This window comes from Clarias gariepinus, chromosome 1 (genome assembly GCF_024256425.1).
Source record: "Clarias gariepinus isolate MV-2021 ecotype Netherlands chromosome 1, CGAR_prim_01v2, whole genome shotgun sequence".
Taxonomy (NCBI): domain Eukaryota; kingdom Metazoa; phylum Chordata; class Actinopteri; order Siluriformes; family Clariidae; genus Clarias; species Clarias gariepinus.
In genome coordinates this window covers 23,477,779-23,496,170 of record NC_071100.1, presented here as the reverse complement: position 1 = coordinate 23,496,170, position 18,392 = coordinate 23,477,779, and the positions used below count along the sequence as shown (strand labels likewise).

The following is an 18,392-nucleotide window of genomic DNA, read 5'->3' as shown; positions in this document are numbered from 1 at the left end:
CACAGCAGCAAGACCAAGAGGGAGTCACTTTCAGTTTGTTTTTAAAGCAGCTGGTGTCAAGAAGAACCATAAATTAGGGTTAGGTGAGGTTATATGTCTATTTATTTCATATTTTATTTATTTACTTATTATCTTTTCTAAATGCGTTGATCGTTTTTATTCGCACAAATTAATTATAATGTTGGAAATGTGTTATATGGGGTGGAACAGATTATCTGCATTTTATTAATCTCTAATACTTTGATTACGGACTGTAATTCAGCTTTTTTGTAACTTTAACGTATTACATTTAGCTTTATTTTGTAAATGTATTATGTAATGCTTTTGCAAAATTATGTCATGTTGTCTGCTGCTATTATACCGTCATGAGATAACTCACAATCTCCACAGCATTTTTCCTCTTAGTGTATGAGCTTAAGCCATCTGATTGGTTGTGTTAACAAGGAGGTGAGACACAGAGACAGAGTTGAATGAGATATTAAAGAGGAATTATCACATGAAAAGCAACCCGATGGTCTGTTGGTGCCCTTGGCAAACTCTTGACTTGGACATTGCTCGTACATTAACTGCAGCTCTCACATTAACAGCTCGTACATTAACTTGTGAATCTAGTAGTCTAAATGAATTATTAAATAGTAGACTATTGAATCAGCTGTTGTACAAAGAAGATGATAACAGTTATTAGTTTAACATATTGTGTTATTAATAATGTAATATGTGTGTCATGGCTGTCTATTATGGTCATATTCAATGTATTATCCATTTACGCTTTTGATCAATACTACACACACTACAAGGTACAGTATTGTGATAAAATCAGGGCTGGTCCCTGTTCAGAAACAAGAAAGTAAGGTCACACTGAAAGTGAAAGAGAAACTGGAGCACTTAAAAAGCTTACCTTATATCAAGCTGAAATCTCTCTTTTAACTGAAGAATTTAACTAAAGCACATTGAATAACTTCAGAAGTAGGGTAAAAATCTGCTTCTGCAAAAAGTAAAGAGAAAAATAAAAGCAGGTAAGCTAAGTTCCTTTGAACTTTTCTAAGTTTTTGAGCATTTGCAGGACAGAGTCTCTAAAATTAAAACACCAAAATGGTAAAATATTTATGTTTAATTAAATTAAAAAGTTGTTATTATTCACCAGAAATGAAACACTTATTTTGTATTTTGTGTCGAGTGATGTACCTTGTAAGCTGCGTTGCATGAAGAATATCAGACAGCAAACAGCACTGGCTTACAAACAAGTTTTCAATATCCTTGCTTATGTACAATGAGTTTCTTGTTCATCTTTACAATAACATGTTTAACAGCCAATACATACTCTTAAATGAGTGTAAAGAACAATTTCCTAATGTTGTTTAATGTAACAGGTGAGTGAAAAGAAAATAGCAGAAAGTTCAGCAAAACAAGCAAGAAAAGGCAGAAGGAAAAGGACAGACCAGATCACTGCAACAATCACAATCCCTATATTAACTTCACTCTGTTGTAGGGATACAAAATATATATTCTTTAAGAAAAACAGTGTGTGTGTGTGTGTGTGTGTGTGTGTGTGTGTGCATGTGTGTGTGCGTAGTGTTCAGTGTCATTGAGACAGACATCAAGTTCAAGTTTCAAGTTTATTTGTCACATGCACAATCATACAGAGTACAATATGCAGTGAAATGATTATGTGCGACCACAGAGTCGCGACGGCAGCCACCTAGGGCGCCATCATAGAAAATAAGGAATAAGATACATTAGGATAACGAGGGTAAAAAATCCCCTCCCAGACTGCCTACATTGGACATTTCCTATCCCCTGTACCCTCATCGTTGCAATGTTTATGTCTTGTGATTACATGTTTTTCTGTGCTTGTTGCTGAGGTATTTTTTGTACCCCTGATCGCACACTGCCCTTTTCGAATATGACCATAAGGGCAGTGTGCGATCAGGGGTACAAAAAATACCTCAGCAACAAGCACAGAAAAACATGTAATCACAAGACATAAACATTGCAACGATGAGGGTACAGGGGATAGGAAATGTCCAATGTAGGCAAACAGCTCCAGTCCCTGCAGCTAGAGAGCGCTGGTCCCGATTCCGCCTGCCCACACTTAAGGGAATAAGCACACGAAGGCGTTGGATATGGGGAAGGTAGAGTGTCTATCTGTAGCTGTTCTGTGAGTGCGTGAGTGCGTGCGTGTCAGTTTGTAAGCCTGTAACATCCCTGAATAGTCTGCGCCAGGTGTCCTTGAAGGGGGGGGGGGGGTGGAGTAGGATTCCAGAGCGTCTCGTTATCTTGGTCTTTGGACATATTATTAATTAAAGGGAACTGCACCAAGCAGTCATAATATTAAGCCCACCTACCTAATGTTGTGCTGTGGTATCCTGCACCAAGATGTTAGTAGCAGCTTCTTTTAATACTGTATGTTGAGAGGTGAGGCCGCATTTATTGAAGCTGTTTGTCTGGCACAACCCACAGTTACTTGACCGATTGTGATGTAAGGTGTTAACACCTTTACCTCTTTGTCATGTACAGTACCTCAAACCATTCCTGCAAGATGCCACTTCTGTTTGGGAATACTGGTGCATGAAGGGTCATAATTGATTTGTCGTAGTGTTTAGGTAGGTGGTAATTGTAAATGTAACATTCCTATAATCGCCAGGACCCGAGAATTCCCAAAAGAACCATGGCCAAAACACACTGCATCTGCTGATACTGTATGCCTTTTTTCAAAGTGTATCTTGGCACCATCTGTTGCCATGAAAAGCAACATATGCTTGCACCCAACCATCCACATGGAATGAACACCATGATGCATCAGACCAAGCTGCTTTTTTTCCATTCATACATGGTCCAGTTTGAATGCTTACATGCACATTGTATGTGCTTTCGGCAGTAGATAGGAGTCTGTAGAATGGGCAATCTAATCGGTCTGCATTTAGCAATCTTAGATGCACTGTGTGTTCTGATATCTTTCTGCCAGATCCAGCATGAAATTTTTCAGCAAGTTGTGCTACAGTAGTTTGCCATGCAAATTTAAATATTCAACACACATGTGTGTCCCCCCAATCCGAGGGTTGTCCACCATAAAAAAAAAAATATTTAAAAAGTCGCACTCTCTATTGTGAAAAACATATGTATGTATACCTAAGATAATTGTGTAAGTAGAAAGAAAAAAAAAACGCAAAAAAATGCCTTTAGAAGCAGTTGAGTTCCCAATCCTCCTTTTTTAACTCCTTGTTTTTATTGTTGTGATTATTTTTATGATATTTTTACTTTCTTTATGTAAAGCAATTTGAATTACCATTGTGTATGAAATGTGCTAGAGTATAAATAAACTTGCCTTGCCTTGCATGGTCATAGATAAAATGACAGAGAAAAGAAAAATGGACATAAGATCATTTGTCAGTGCACCTAAACGCCAAGTAAGTACAAGTTCACATATTAAGGCAATTTGGCTTTAAGAATGGGTTCTTATGAAAATACTAATGTCACAATATCAATCACAGGCAAAGGAGACAGAAATTATTGAGGGACAGGTAGACCAGGGTCAATCAGATGTACAGTATCAGGTAAGTGTGGTGCTTTTATTGAAGGGATAATGACAGATTTTATTTTATTTTTTTACATAGAGCAGTTACTGTAAAGAAAACTGATTATTTAATAATTGATTTTGTTACAAAACATTAATTATTTTATAGATCTTTTTCACAATAACAGTCATGTTTAATTTTTATTGTATGTTGTTGGCTTGACCGTAAACAACATAACAAACAATGCAATAAATAGTTTTTAAGGAAAATCTGCTTTGTCATTGAACCTGAGAAAAACTTTAAAAATAACCATAATGGCGCAGTCTCCACGCTACAATAATAATAATAATAGAAGCCAAGTTTTTCACTGTGGGGACATATCTTACGTAAGTACAATTTGACTGTATTATTTGGGTCTCCTTCAAAAATTGCTCATGAGAAATTTTATATTTACTGTCCCCCCCTACTGTTAAATGAAATTTCCGCCCAAGCTAGAATCACAACACTGTTACTATAGAGGAGGAGAACAGAGAGAGAAAGGTGAGAAACGAAACTCTGGCTAGCATGAAGTTTAAACTTTCTTATAGGTAATGCGAACAAATTTATGCAAGGGTTGGTTCAAACGCCAAACGGCTGATAAGGCATTAATCTAGTGCTCAGTTATATGCTTTTTATTGGGCTTCACTTCTGAGTACAGTATGTAAAATAAATAATTTTAATTAATCTTTGTAATGAATATAATTCAAGCATAAATATTGAGTTGGTGAGTATGTACAAGAATAGGATATGTTAGTATGTATATTATTTTGTCTTCTGCTAACTTCTTAGAATCAGCTGAGGAAAACACAGACAGATGTGCAGCAGATGATTCAGGACAGACTGAAGAAGATCCAAGAGATCAAACACTCAGTAGAGCTCAGCAAAGTGTGTGCAACATGGCATGAGTTTTATATCTTCTACCTTTAGTAGTTTTCTTTTTATTTTGTAGAAATTAATAAACTGTCATTAAACATGTTCACTATTCTGTCTTATCTGATGAAAATTAAAATATGTTCCTCCTTTAGAGAAACACAGAGAAAGAGAAGGCAGACAATGATGAATTATTGAAACCGATTGGCTCACTTCAGAGAATTCAGACTGAGCTGATCCAGTTGATGGAGAAGAAGCAGAAAGCAGTAGAGTGTCTGGCTAAAGGACTCATCAAAGAGCTGAAGCAGGAAATCACTGTGCTAAAGAGGAGAGACACTGAGCTGGAGCAGCTCTCACACACTGAGGATCATCTCCACCTCCTACAGGTCAGTGTTCCTCTCTCTGCTCACTGGCAATGCAGAACATCACAGAACAACACTCACCATGCTGAGGGATTTCTCCTCTCTCCTGCTCTACTGTAGATTTCCTCCTCCATGTGCAGCCCTCCACACACCAAGAACTGGACTGAGATCAGTATTAACACTGACCTGAGTGAGGACACTGAGAGGGCAGCTCAGTCTGAGTTTCTGCAGATTCTCAATGACAAGTTAAAGAAATTTGGTAAGAAATTTTAAACATAGTGATATATTTGTTATTGTTAGCAACATTTTTTAGTTTTTACAATCTAAAAAAACTAATAAATGTTATGTTCTGTTGTATTTATTTTAACAGAACTGAAAAAGATTCAGCAGTATGCAGGTACAGTGATGTTTCTGTTTTACTGATCAGCATTAGACTTAAATCAGACTTAGATTTTTCAATCTAAGGCTGTCGTGTAGTGTAGTGTGTAGGTTAGTGTTTATTTACAAATAGTGAGATTGACATGTACACACAATATGAACAGGATGGACACCAAAATAAAGACACAATGAAAACCTTGGACAGTGCCAAAGGAATAAACAAACAAACAAACAAACAAAAAAAATCAACTAGATAGCACTTGCTATTAATCAAATCAAACTACCCAACTACACTACCCTAAGCTGACCTGAAATTCAGGGGTGGCACTCGTCCTCTAGTTTGTTTAGAGAGTCAAAAACTGTTGTATGTATTTTTGGAATGGAATGGAATTGAACAGTCATACAGTATGTAATGGAATGTTACTGTGGGCACAACCTTCCCTGTCCTCAAACCAAGGGGAGCTTGTAGATGGGGGCAAAGGAGCACCAAACATACAAACAGCCTAACATTGCTACACACATAGCATATACACATAGACACTTTACATCGGTATTGGTTAAATGTTTTGTGCACGGATGAAAATAAGAACTTAACCATTTAGAAAGAACATGCAGTTCTACATTTGGCACAAAAAAGGGCACTGCACAAAAAAACTTTTGGAGTGGTCAAGTCAGAGCCCAGACCTCAACCCAATAGAGATGCTATAGAATGGATATGGAATAGAGATTCATTCCATGAGACGTCTAAAGAAATTGACAGAGCTAAAGCAGTTCTGACAGGAAGAGTGGGCTAAAATTCCTCTTGAACAATGTACAGGTCTGATCCATAGCTACAGGAAGCTCCTGGTTGTGGTAATTGCTACCAAGGGTCAGTCAACCAGTTATGAATTCCAAGAGTTCACTTATGTTTTTCACTACTATTTAGAATGTTGAATGAGTGTGTTCAATAAAGACATGAAAGATCAGAATTGATTTTTTGTGTTGTTATTGTAGGCACATTATACCCTTGACTTAGATAAAGATCAGATCACATTTAATGACAACTTAATGCAGAAAACCATGAAATTTCAAAAGGTTCACATACTTTTTCCTGCCACTGTATATGACCAAAATTATTTCGGTTATCAGCATTATGGTGGAATTGTAAAAATGTGGTGTTGAAAATGTTTGAAAAAACATACTGATACACAAACAGAAATCATTCACTTGAGGTTTTATTTTGAAAAACAGCAAATAAAATTCTTGGCACTACTATGCATTGCATGTTTGCATAAATGTTAAAATATTAGGGCCTGATGGGGAGACATTTTGAATATGTCTGCTGCATCATTATATGATCATTTTAAACTATTGCATGATCTTTACCTGCATACTCACATCACACACTGTGTGTTTCTCTCAGTGGATGTGACTTTGGATCCTGATACAGCTCTTCCTGATCTCATCCTGTCTGCTGATGGAAAACAAGTGACAGATGGAGACACACGACAGGATCTCCCTGATACATCAAAGAGGTTTAATTCGTGTCCCTGTGTTCTGGGAAAGCAGAGTTTCTCCTCAGGGAGATTTTATTATGAGGTGCAGGTCAGAAAGAAAACTGAGTGGACATTAGGAGTGGCGAGAGAGTCCATTAACAGGAAGGGAGAGATTACACTGAGCCCTGAGGATGGATTTTGGACTGTGGTACTAAGGAATAAGAATCAGTATAAGGCTTGTGCTGATTCCTCTGTCCCCCTCACACTGAGAGAGAAGGTGGAGAAGGTGGGGGTGTTTGTGGATTATGAGGAGGGTCTGGTCTCCTTTTATGATGTGGAGTCCAAATCTCTTATCTACTCTTTCACTGGTCAGTCTTTCACTGAGAAACTCTATCCATACCTTAGTCTTGGTTTAAATGAAGGTGGTAAAAACTCAGCACCACTGATCATCTCTCCTGTAATTAAGACTGAATAATACTTTTTTTTTTCTTAAATAAAATTAACACAAAGAAAACAATCATAATCTTATTTTCATAGATTCTTATGTCCAATTTTTCATTTGTAAGATCCAAAGGTGTGATATCTAATCATTTTTGAAGGGTTTAGCCAAATTCAGTTTGATGACCTGAATTTCTCTTTGATTGTGTTGCTGTTTGTCAGGTTGGGTTTTTTATTTTAAGATAAGTTTATTCAGGTGTTTGTTATCTGATTTAATACTTGCATCATGCCAGTACATTTATTGTAGATGCAGACTTTTTTTTTTTCTTTTTCTGTTGTTGGCATCAGTTGAATTTCAGGGATAACCCCTGTAGGGGGTTTGCCATGGAATTTGTGTTTTGTGTCTAGACTTTTATGTTGACGAGTTTTAACTGGACCTCATTTCCCAGTATGCACTGCACCATAGTCCTGTTTCTGAGTTCACCTAAATCTAGTTCTTTGTAGTCAGTGTAGTCCTGGGTCTAGTCTCTGTCTTACATCTGCTGTTGTCACTGTCCCGTCCTGTCTTGATCTAATCTTATCGTCTTATCATTCAAGTTGTTGCTCCAGTTTTGTCAGTTTGTTTGTGTGTGTGTGTTTTTTTTAAATAAATAATATGTTCGCAAATGTGCCTTACCTGCATTCCATAATATTAACAGAATGCGAGACCTTCAACTAGGTGTATCAGATGGGTCTCTCCTAAATATGGGGTTGGGGGGGCTGTGACAACACCAGCAGGTTAGTCGGACTTTGTGGACAACTGCCACGCAATCGCGGGAGAGAGAGGAGCAAAATCCCGCATAGCACACAGAAGTAGACTGGAAGTGGTGAGCCAGCAAAATAGCTGAGCTTGACAAGCTCCCAGCTTGTGATGCAACGCATCCTTTTAATTTCCTAATGTAACTTTGCTCAGGGTGATTTGGCTTCCTGCAACGAACATAAATAATGGACCAATGGGTTCTGGCATGGAGTTGTCCAGTGTGCGGAGAAACCCAGAACAAGCACTGACAAGGGCAAAAGGAAAAGTAGCAGCTGTGTGGCATCCAGCAGAGAGCAGAGAAGCTCGACATATGAATAGATAAACAGTATGTTGTGCTGCACTTTCAGGAACTGCTGGAGGGAGGAGCAGCACTGGACACAGCTCTCTCATGTCCATATGGAGGTTAACAGTTAGACATTCACCCAGTGCTATTTTTCAGAGCTTTGTCCTAATTGCTTTGTTAGTCCTGTTAGCACTGGTAGCTCTGTTAGTCCTGAAGGCCCTGTTTGCCTGTTAGCTCTGGTAACCCTGTTGAAAGTGCTGTTCACTCTTAAAATCCTGGGTGCTCTGAGAACCAGGAATGTCTTGCTAGCTCTAAGGACACTGTTTTGATTCAATAGTACCTGGAAAACCGCAAGGTGCCTTCCAAAAGCCCTGCGCCACTCAATCCACACCCCGCGCCACTTGAGCCATGCCTTGCACCGCCTGAGCCACACTCTATCATCTGAGCCATGCCCTGAACTGGCCAATCCATGTCCTCTACCACCTGAGCCAAACCTGAGTTTGTGTTTTTTTGTAAAAACTTGTGAAAATATGCCTTGCCCGCATTCCACAAAACCTGAGCCAAAGAAAATGTGTCACTAAACAGAGATGAACACGACATACAGGTGGCACGGTGGTTTAATTGTTAGCACTTTCGCCTTGCACCTCCAATATTGAGGGTTTAAATCGCACTTTAGGAGTTTTTCTGTGATGTGTGCATGTTCTCCCTGTGTTTGGCAGGTTTCCTTCCACAGTCCAAAGACTAGGCTGATCAGTGTTTCTAAATCGCCTGTAGTGTGTGATATAATAAGTGACATAGACAATGAATGCAGTTATAATCATGCAATATATCTACTAAAAGCACCAAAGTAATATTACTAAATGTGTTTTAGAGAAAACTTAAAATAATTAGCAGGATATGAGGATTAAGTAGATTTTGCATAATATTATATGCTGTTAAAATTTTCTTAAAATTATTGCTGTAATGATGTTGCCTATGTATACCGCATTTTACTGTGCACTCTTATGTACGTTTGTCACTCACAGGGTGCTTAATTTTTTTATTTTATGATTGCATCTTTTATCCATCCTTTATTAACAGACTAATTTTGGTCTTGAAGTTTTAAATAGTTAGCATGCAAAAAAAGAGAGTAGTACTAGCAGTAACTAGTAAAGTAACAGTAATTTACTAAAGCTTGATAATCTCAGGATGAAAACGTGAATTAGCACATCATGGAATTGTACTGATGCCTCTGGAATTATTAATGATTAGAAAATAAAAAACACCACCATCAAGCCATATACACACAACATAATAATGTTCCAATAAAGGAGAACTACATGAGGCCATTCAGTTTCGGTCTCAAGTGCGTACTTGGCAATAAAACTTTTTCTGATTCCGATTATTAAAATAAAGGATTTTTTTTATGCTTATCCTTGTTCTCTGTGTGGTATTTTAAAGCATGTAATGAATCATTGCATCTAACGTTTGTCAAGATGGTATTTGTGGGCAAAGCTAAATGTGCAAAATCCTAAAAGACACTATTGGCTGGTCCCTGCAAGGGGTTGCCACAGTGGATCATCCAATGCGCACATACAAGCTTGGCACAGACGCAACCCTCTCATTTTATCCAGGCTTGGGGTTGGGCAGTGGCTGGGAATCACTGACACAATCACAAGACACTGATATACGAATATGAAGTGAAGTAAGTTAGGAAAAGTTTATTCGAATGCTTATCTTTATCACTGCTAAATGATGAGTTTTGATCTGAAACTGCATTAGGGTTTCATGTTTTCATGTTAAAATGTACTGTACTGTTTCTTGTACGGTTTTTCTGTACAGATTCTAAGTAATTCTCAGAAACACTAAAATCTCACTGAATTTCTCAAAACAAGCTCTTTTCTCCTGACAATATAGTTAACATTCCCATGCAACTTAGAAATTAAAATCGATAAATAAAATCGAAGACTAGCTAAGCAGTACAGGGGTTAAGGGCTCAGTATCTGCTCTGGAACAAAAACAATGAGGGTATTTTTGAACACTTACAACATTAATGTGGTTAAAATTGGAAATCCTTTTCTAATAGCATACAGTTCTTCCATGAGTAGATGAGTGAAATGGGATACATTAAAATACAGGGCAGCCCAATAGTCTGTATCCATACATGTTTCACTTATGTGAAATTTGATAATTCTCTTTTTATTTCACACCCAGGATGGTGTTAAATCTAACCAGGGAAAATCAAACATCCACACATAACACTAATCCCTCTTTTTTCCACTGAGATTGTCGGAAATCAGTAGTCTATTAGAAATTCGAGCATTTACTGTAATTTTTGCCTGTGGATCCATAAAAAAATGTCAGGTATAAATCCTAACATCTGGACAGTTGGATCAATAATTTAAGTTTGTGCGTGCATTAATGTAAAATAAACGAAAATTAAAACTACGTTTCGATTATATTTTAGAGCCGAGGCCAGGAACGCAGGCGGGAACATTATTCAAATTATGTTTTTAGACTTTAAATTCACATGTCCGATGTCTCAATAGAAATGTCCCAAGAAGATTTGAGGTTAATAATGAACTGTAATCACAGTTGTTTATTCATCTTCAGTTAAGGGCTTTTGATCACACTCCCAGGATGAGACATTGCAGAACACACAGCTGTAAATGAAAAAAAGAGTAGATGTAAATGTTAAGATAGAAGAATTAGGATGATGTGCAGTGCCAGTTATAAATTGGATTTTAGCTCATAAAGGCTCCGTTACAGTTTACTCAAATCTGTGTCTGTGTTTACATTGGATCAGTATATAAGACGAATGAATGAAATTATTAAACCTGACAATGTCCTGGGGCTTTTATTTTGAACCGTGTAACGGGTTCAGCGTTGCTGTTTTCACACATCGAAGATGCGACAAACCAAACTGTGACAGATTGACAACTCCGATCTGAGGCAAGTGTACCTACGCTGGCAGCTGATTCCCGCCTCGTTAACGCGGGACAGCTTTGTTATCCCGGGACACTGAGATTTTCTGGCTGAAACCGTCGGCTCTCGTGGTTTCACGCGGCTCCATTCAGATGCCTCGCCGTGTTGCTCCAGCGGGTTAGCTAGCCACAGAGCTAAAAGCCTTTGTTCGGACTAGCAGATCGATAATGTTAGCTTTTAGCCAGGGGAGGAATGTGAAACGGAGCTGTGCTGTCCTGTGTGTGTGTGTGTGTGTGTGGCAGCATCGCCATGAGTTCACGCCGCTCTATAACTGTCATGGCGCTGCTGTGTTATGGTCAGGAGCTTAAACAACAGGAGATTTAAACTGATTTAGCTCTTAGCAAATAACCGAATCTTGAGATAGTTTACCTTTTCTAATTGTTTACAAACATAATCCATGAAACTGTCACTTAACTTATTACTATTATAATAATTATTATTTTACTGTATGAACGCGGTTTGTTTTATGTTCATGGTGTGAGAAATAAACATTAGCTAGCATCGCGCTAGCATTTGAACGCCCTCCCTTACGACTTTTTCCTCCTTAACAACTGAAATTTTGCAAGACTTTTTCCTCGGTTTATGAAGCATTTTCGGCATACGAATGGATGAACCGGCTAAGTTGCGTGTAAAGCCCTTCAAAACATGTTTGAGTCAGCGTGGAAAAAAAGCATTTTTAGCCGAAGTGTGGTGGCATGGCTTCCTGTGAGGACTCTTGATATGGAATGCTTGGCTTAAGTTCAGTTCTTTGTAAGCAGCTTACACATAATTCTTGTTTGTATCATTTATATATATATATATATATATATATATATATATTATTTTTTTTTGTATTTCGTGCAAAATTTACTGAACCCGTAGCATGAGTCCAGAGAAACTTAGCAACGAAATCAGAAAGATGTAGAGAAATCATCATTGCAGCTGGTGCACGCAGCGCAAGGGCGATCCTGCTAGAGAGTAGGGACTGCCAACATCCACCATAAGCACAATCTTCAAGGAGAATAACAAGATTTTGAGTGCTGACGTAGCGAAAGATTTAACACTGCTTTCAAGCCAAAGATATAAAATATTAGAGGACGTTAAAAAATTATTGCTCGTTTGGATAAACGAGAAAATGATTGCTGGTGACAGTGTCTCATGGGCAGCGATTTGTGAGTAGGCAAGAATGTTGCATGCAGACTTGTTGAAGAGAATCCCTGGGCTGAGTAAAGAAGATATCGAATCTTTTGAGGCGAGTAGAGGATGGTTTGAAAAGTTGAAAAGAAGGTCTGCTATCCATGGTGTTGTAAGGAACAAAGAAGCATCACCCCCTGACAGAGAAGCAGCCAAGAAGTCACCCAAGAATCCAAGAGTTCATCGAAAGCGAGGGATATGTGCCCGAACAAGTTTTTAGTTGTGATGAAATAGGCTTTAAAAAAAAGAGACAGAATGCCAAAACGCAATGCACTTTAACTGAGATGAAACGTCCCGGACATAAGCCCATGAAAGACAGGCTAACTTTGTTGCAGCCTAACTTTTAATGTGCAAATGCCAGTGAGGATTTAAAAAATCCAACAATTGCTTGTTTACCATTCTGATACACCAAGGGTTTTCATGTGGGACAAAAAAAGAGCAAGCTGAACGTAATGTGAATGTCTAATTCTAGGGCTTGGGTAACGAGACTTTTGTTTGTTGGATGGATTACCAAGGATGGAGGCCCGACCATCAAGAAATATATAATAAAAAAAAATTGTCACTTAGGGCAGTTATTTTGATGGATCATGCCCCTGCCCATCCTTCAGACTTAGAGGGACTATTGCCAGAGGAGTCATCTTCCCTGTAGTTCCTATATCCAGGTCCTAGTGGTCTTGCAACGCGCCCCAGGACGGAGAGAATCCCTGACTGGAAGGGGTTGGCTCCCTTCCCAAACAGTAACCCCTTTGCTCCTGCGTCATCCATATGCCAAGACTAATCGTATATTAGGGAGAAGAGAAGTTTAATGCCTGTTTGTTTCATATATTTTTTTTATTTAATTCTTTCATATTTTAGGTACTTAACATTTTTTGTGAAAGTTTTTATTGTTTTTGTGTTGGAAATTGGTAATATTGGTAATATTTTTGGGTGGCTGGATGGATTTTCTACATTTACGTTATTTCTTCTGGGAAAATGCGTTTCGTAATACAAACTTCGAAGAACTCTCCTCCGGAACAAATAAAATTTGTATTGCGAGGTTCCACTGCATTACCTATTGGTAATGGTAGTGGTAACTGTTACTAGTTCGTATAAATACAAATTCAGGAAAATGTCAACAAAATTATGAGAACATCTCAACTAGATGCTTTATTTTGCTTAGTAACTAACTTTTAATGTCAGAAAACTAATCTCTAGATTAATATTTATCTAATGCTTATGCTAATTTTGACTTGTTCCTGTTTATTGCCTTATTGTTATGATGTACTGTATGTCCGAGTGACTTTTTTGTAACTTGGGTTCTTGATGTTGTTTCGTCTCCTTCAGCACGTCGCCATGCAGCAGTGTGAACCCCCGCAGCAGCAGCAGCACGAGGAAAAACGGAAGTTGAAGGCTCGAGCCAGTGCGGATTCGGGGGACAGCGAGGCGAGTGATGCTTATGAATGTCGGATCTGCGGCCACAAAACACCGGATGTCTTTTTTCTCAGTCAGCATCTGCGCTCTGTTCATCCAGTTACTGCTCTGCCCGGCCCGACCTCAGCTAAAGATGAGGAGAGTAAAGAAGCGCAAGACCAAACCTCAGAGGGACAGAAGAGCCCACCTGCAGGAAATGTAAGCTACTGCATACATACACACCCATCTCAGTGTTTTTTGCATTAAAAGTACGTTTGTTTCTTTGGTTTTGGTAAATTCTTATTGAGGTATGCTGTTATAAAAATGTAATCAAGGCCTATGTTATGTACTGCCGTCAAAAGTCCCAGTCTGACTTGAACATACATCATAATAATGTAAGATATCACCAGTAGGAAATTGAATCACTACGTAAGAACGAGGGGTGTTTAAGTCAAAGTGAGACTTTTGATTCTGCAGAATAACAGAACACAGTGCTGAGAGTAAAAACTCCTTATTTCTCTATATAATTGCCAGCTACTCTAATTTCACGCAATGGCAGCCAAGTTCCTGTAATGTGCAAGTGGTTTTGGTGGGCAGTATGAGGTCATGTGTTGTCCTGAATGTTCACGGGAATGACTGCACTGAGCCCTGAGCCACCTCGGCCGGGATTGTTATTCAGACGTACGGCCTTCTTTAAAATGTTTTGCACCATTCAGCTGTTTTTCTGTGGCTTAAAATCTTCTGTAAACGCCCGAAGTAGCTGAGGTTGGTTCCCTGTGTCAGTGAGAGCACCGATGCTCGTCGCTGGTCCACCAGGGATCTTTTGTCTTAAAGTTAATAAGAAAAGGGTGATGAAGCACAGCTTGTAGTATTACAGAGAAACCGGAAAGCTCAAAGTTTTCTCAGCTTGTCTTGAAGATGTTGCTGTTGTGAAGCTGTTACTAAGTTATGATATTTGTGACTACTCTCGTAAGTGTTAAATAAATATCTTCTAAAAGAAAACCTGCTTGTATCAATGATTTACTGTGTTAAATAATAGAGCTTTTTTATATGTGTTTATTAGTACATTTAGTTTTATATGGAACATCCTGATTAATTATCAGTACACACAGTCCTTATTTTCTTTCCTCTATTTGACACCGGTTCCCCTTAAGGCATTTGTCTCAGTGACTATAACCATAATGATTAATCATCTTACTTTCTGACATTTCTTAAAACAGGATAGGTTTCCATTTTAGGCTGTATCGTATGAATTTCTTTTTGTTTTGTTTTTGTTTTACTGTTTCATGTTATTATTCTGTGCCATTGTCACCTGTAGTTTGTTCATTAAGGATCTGCCTGGATTTCTATAGCACTGCTTTGTTGCAATGTCTGTAGTAAACAGCAGTGTTTCCCCACACATAGGTGGGCTGTCCAAGTATATTCGACCACCATATAGTTAGTTCAAATTCAGTTTATCATATTTCATAGGTTATGCTAAAAAAATGTCACTTTAAATTGCTTAATCCTGAACTATATATATTTTTATTAAGACATTTATTGCAATAAATGGCTAAAATGCTCTGGTTTTAAAGGGCTTTAGCAAACAGTGTCATCTTTGTTCACCAAAAAGCTTTTAGTTTTACTTTTTTTACTCCAATTTACTCTTCACATATAGGTAAATGGAAGGGAGGGTTTGTAGGTCGGATCTCTGAAACTAGGTCTAAAATTAAAAGAAAAAGCAAATAAAGCAAAATATTGTCTTAAAGGTCAAAGGTATAGTTTAATGCACTTCTGTGTTGTCAGGTAATGCTCTCCCTCTCTGCTGGTTTACCACCGCAAGTATATTTCAGACCTGTGGGGAACAAATGTCCTATAAATAAGTAAAATTTAACTTAACATAATTTTAATAGCTAGTCTGGGCATTGAGACAGTTCCTGTGGTGTGTTCTTATTCAGCATTTGGACGGGAGGAAAATAATAATGTTATTTTCCTTTTCTTCCTACAGTCTGAATTTTCTGAGGGGTCCATGTCTTCCTCACCCATGGACTCAGAAGAGACCAGCATAAGTATAAGCAATGCAGAGAACCAGGTACCAGCAGCAGAGCAAAAAGAGACTGTGAAAAAAACACCTGCTGCTAAAGACAGCCAAAGCACTTCTCCTGCCTCCATTTTGCCTCAGAGGAAAGCCTCATCCTCTCTGGAGTTCATAAAAGGAAGCCAAAGCGAGGACACAGCTTCTTCAGGCACATCCGGCCTCAACCAGACGCACTTTGTGTGTCTTCCTCTGGTGTCCGAGGGACTAAAGCTGGTTTGGGTGCGCTCTGAGCAGACTACTGAGCTGGATGCAGTTTCAGAGCTGGTAGAAGCGTTTAATGCCTTCCCTTACCCCACAGAGCAGGAGGCCAGCGCTCTGGCGCGCCGCTGCTCCCTGTCACCCGAGCGTGTCAAAGTGTGGTTTATGATGCAGCGCGTGCGCTATGGAATCAGCTGGGCAGACGACGACATACAGCAGACACGGCTCAAGCTACGGCATCTGCAAAGAATGTCGCTCGGAGAGGAGGGTGAGGAAGACGAAGAAGAGGATTATATAGTACCTGAAGAAAGGACACCTGAGAGTTTTCATCAGGGCGGGAAACAAGCGCCTGCGATGGACATCTATACGGGTTATACACACTACATACCACAACCAGTTTTCTCCCAGGAAGAAGTCAATGACTACAACAGCAGGCAAAACAGCATCATTCCTCAGTACAGCAATGGTTTACCACCTATTGTTCAGGAACAACCTGTAAACCATATTGTCGCCAATTTTCAAAATGCATCTGTGGACAAAGAGCACACTCAGTTGCCCAGAGATGTAAATCATTTACCTCCTCATGAGCCCAAGACTGAGAGCTCCAGCACTTATCGATCACTGTCAAAATCAGCTGTGGTTTGTGGACCTCCCATCATCCAGCAGAGGAAGAAGTCCAAAGCCCAGTTGATGGCACTCCGGCGTAGTTTTGTCCAAAAAAACTGGCCATCTGAGGCTGAGGTGCAGCGGCTGCAGCGGGTCACCGGGCTTGGAAGGCACGAGATCCGGAAGTGGTTCGCTGACAGTCGCTACCAGCTTCGCAGGAGTGGTCGGTCCTGGCTGGCTGAACTGGCCAAGCCAAGTCAGTCACCAGAGCCGTCGGGCCAACAGCAGCTAAACAGCGATGATTTTCAGGAAGATGGCGAGACCTCAGGGGCGGGGCTTGACTTTGAGCTCGATATCGACATGGAGGATCAGCAGGGGCCTGTAGAAGATGGAGCGAGTGAGTCGGAGTCGAGGAAAGACGAACAAAGTGAAGAGCTGTCACAAAAAGACGACCAAGCTCCCGTTAAACCGGAGCGCCGGGAGTCCTCTATTATCCCTTCTCCATCTCCTGCGTCCTCTTCTCCATCTCCATCTCTCCTCCAAGGCTGGAACCCCAGCCTGGGTCCCGAGCCCAACCTCCGGAAGAAAACATGGGAGCAGTTGAACATGCTGAGGCAGAGTTTCCTGCAGTGTCAGTGGCCCACAAGCGAAGACTACACACTCTTGCAGCAGAAGACGGGCTTGACACGGACAGAGATCGTTCAGTGGTATGGGGACACGCGCTACCACATTAAACACTCCAACCTGCGCTGGATTCACCCAGACGACAGGGAACGTGTTCGTGCAGGTGTCATGAAGCAACAGAAGAGAGCAGGGAAGGGTCCCAGAAGCAGGAGATGGACAGAGGGAACAAATTCAAGCTTCAGGTTTAGGGAACCTCAACCAAGTAACAGGAAAGGAGGAAGTGAAACGAAGTCATGGGAGGAATTATACAAGACGGCTTCCTCAGTACTACCAGGGGGTGAACTTTGACCCTGGGGTATTTTTAGATTAAATGTTAAAGAGTATTTAGAATAGCAGGAAAGTAGAGGCTGGACTCTACATTGCTGCCAAATGCTGTATTTCATGAAGTTTTTTTTTTTTTTTTTTTTCTGTCTCATATGTTCTCATGTCCAGTATTTCACACCACTAACGGATTGTCGCGTTGATATAATCCAGTGCCTCGTCAGGACCTTTAATACACAACATATATTAGTTTTATCTATCTGAGCAGTTTCATTTAAGCTGAAATTATTTATGAGAACACTAAGGACGATGTTCAGAGCGGCTAGCAGAACACAAGCACTGGTTGAAACTGCTGTTTTCATGTGTAGCATTTCAGTGTTCAACAGGATAGGAGCGTGAGTAGAAATTAGTTTTCAGGTCTTTTTTAATGCACATTTTCAGATGTTTATTTAAAAAAACAACAAAAAAAAAAACAAGAATAACTGACTTTTAGTGTACTAACATGGTTCAGATCTTCCAGACCATGAATCCTTTAAAAGTGTTGCTTTTTGAAAGAACAGGCAGTGTGAAAATCATTTGAAACGGTTTTAAGATTATTCTTTTACATCCTTTTCTTGTATGTTAATTATTGCGCATTTCAGTTATAAATTATTAGACCAGGACCATAATCCAACAGACAAAAAGCTTGAATGATGCATTTGATATTCTATGCATTTAATTATTATTTAGTTGACTAGAAAATTTCCTTTACTGCTTTTGAAGATTTTTGTACCTATTTCTAGAAAATGTTTTCCCTTGGTTACAATGACATTTTAACTCAATAAAGTGGACTTCAGGATTTATTTTTCTTTAGTATATTTTATCTGGACAGATTACAAAAG

General features: G+C 39.3%; 2 protein-coding genes across 4 annotated transcripts; both read left to right on the top strand.

The window, feature by feature from the left end:
• On the top strand, window positions 1-7,162 carry LOC128529077 (E3 ubiquitin-protein ligase TRIM39-like). The gene is made up of 8 exons (XM_053502408.1): window positions 1-83; window positions 3,346-3,407; window positions 3,492-3,554; window positions 4,344-4,439; window positions 4,580-4,810; window positions 4,907-5,045; window positions 5,157-5,183; window positions 6,567-7,162. The coding sequence occupies exons 2-8, from the start codon at window positions 3,351-3,353 to the stop codon at window positions 7,112-7,114; spliced, it is 1,161 nt and encodes a 386-aa protein (XP_053358383.1). The 5' UTR covers window positions 1-83; window positions 3,346-3,350; the 3' UTR covers window positions 7,115-7,162.
• A 3,851-nt stretch (window positions 7,163-11,013) lies between these two features.
• On the top strand, window positions 11,014-18,351 carry homezb (homeobox and leucine zipper encoding b). Of its 3 annotated transcripts, none has more exons than XM_053501534.1 (3): window positions 11,014-11,090; window positions 13,620-13,904; window positions 15,673-18,351. In XM_053501534.1, the coding sequence occupies exons 2-3, from the start codon at window positions 13,629-13,631 to the stop codon at window positions 17,536-17,538; spliced, it is 2,142 nt and encodes a 713-aa protein (XP_053357509.1). In that variant the 5' UTR covers window positions 11,014-11,090; window positions 13,620-13,628; the 3' UTR covers window positions 17,539-18,351. The 3 variants fall into 3 exon arrangements, with proteins under 3 accessions (XP_053357509.1, XP_053357519.1, XP_053357500.1); XM_053501544.1 differs by lacking the exon at window positions 11,014-11,090 and adding an exon at window positions 11,139-11,240; XM_053501525.1 differs by lacking the exon at window positions 11,014-11,090 and adding an exon at window positions 11,603-11,873.
• The last annotated feature ends 41 nt before the right edge of the window (window positions 18,352-18,392 follow it).

What these genes read in the sequence shown, in the direction of transcription:
- homezb (XM_053501534.1), top strand. Translation starts at nt 13,629, where the DNA reads ATGCAGCAGTGTGAACCCCCGCAGCAGCAGCAGCACGAGGAAAAACGG. An exon ending in AGAGCCCACCTGCAGGAAAT is followed by an intron (nt 13,905 to 15,672) that starts GTAAGCTACTGC and finishes TTCTTCCTACAG; the next exon opens with TCTGAATTTTCTGAGGGGTC.
- LOC128529077 (XM_053502408.1), top strand. Translation starts at nt 3,351, where the DNA reads ATGACAGAGAAAAGAAAAATGGACATAAGATCATTTGTCAGTGCACCT. An exon ending in ACTCAGTAGAGCTCAGCAAA is followed by an intron (nt 4,440 to 4,579) that starts GTGTGTGCAACA and finishes TTCCTCCTTTAG; the next exon opens with AGAAACACAGAGAAAGAGAA. An exon ending in TGACAAGTTAAAGAAATTTG is followed by an intron (nt 5,046 to 5,156) that starts GTAAGAAATTTT and finishes TTATTTTAACAG; the next exon opens with AACTGAAAAAGATTCAGCAG.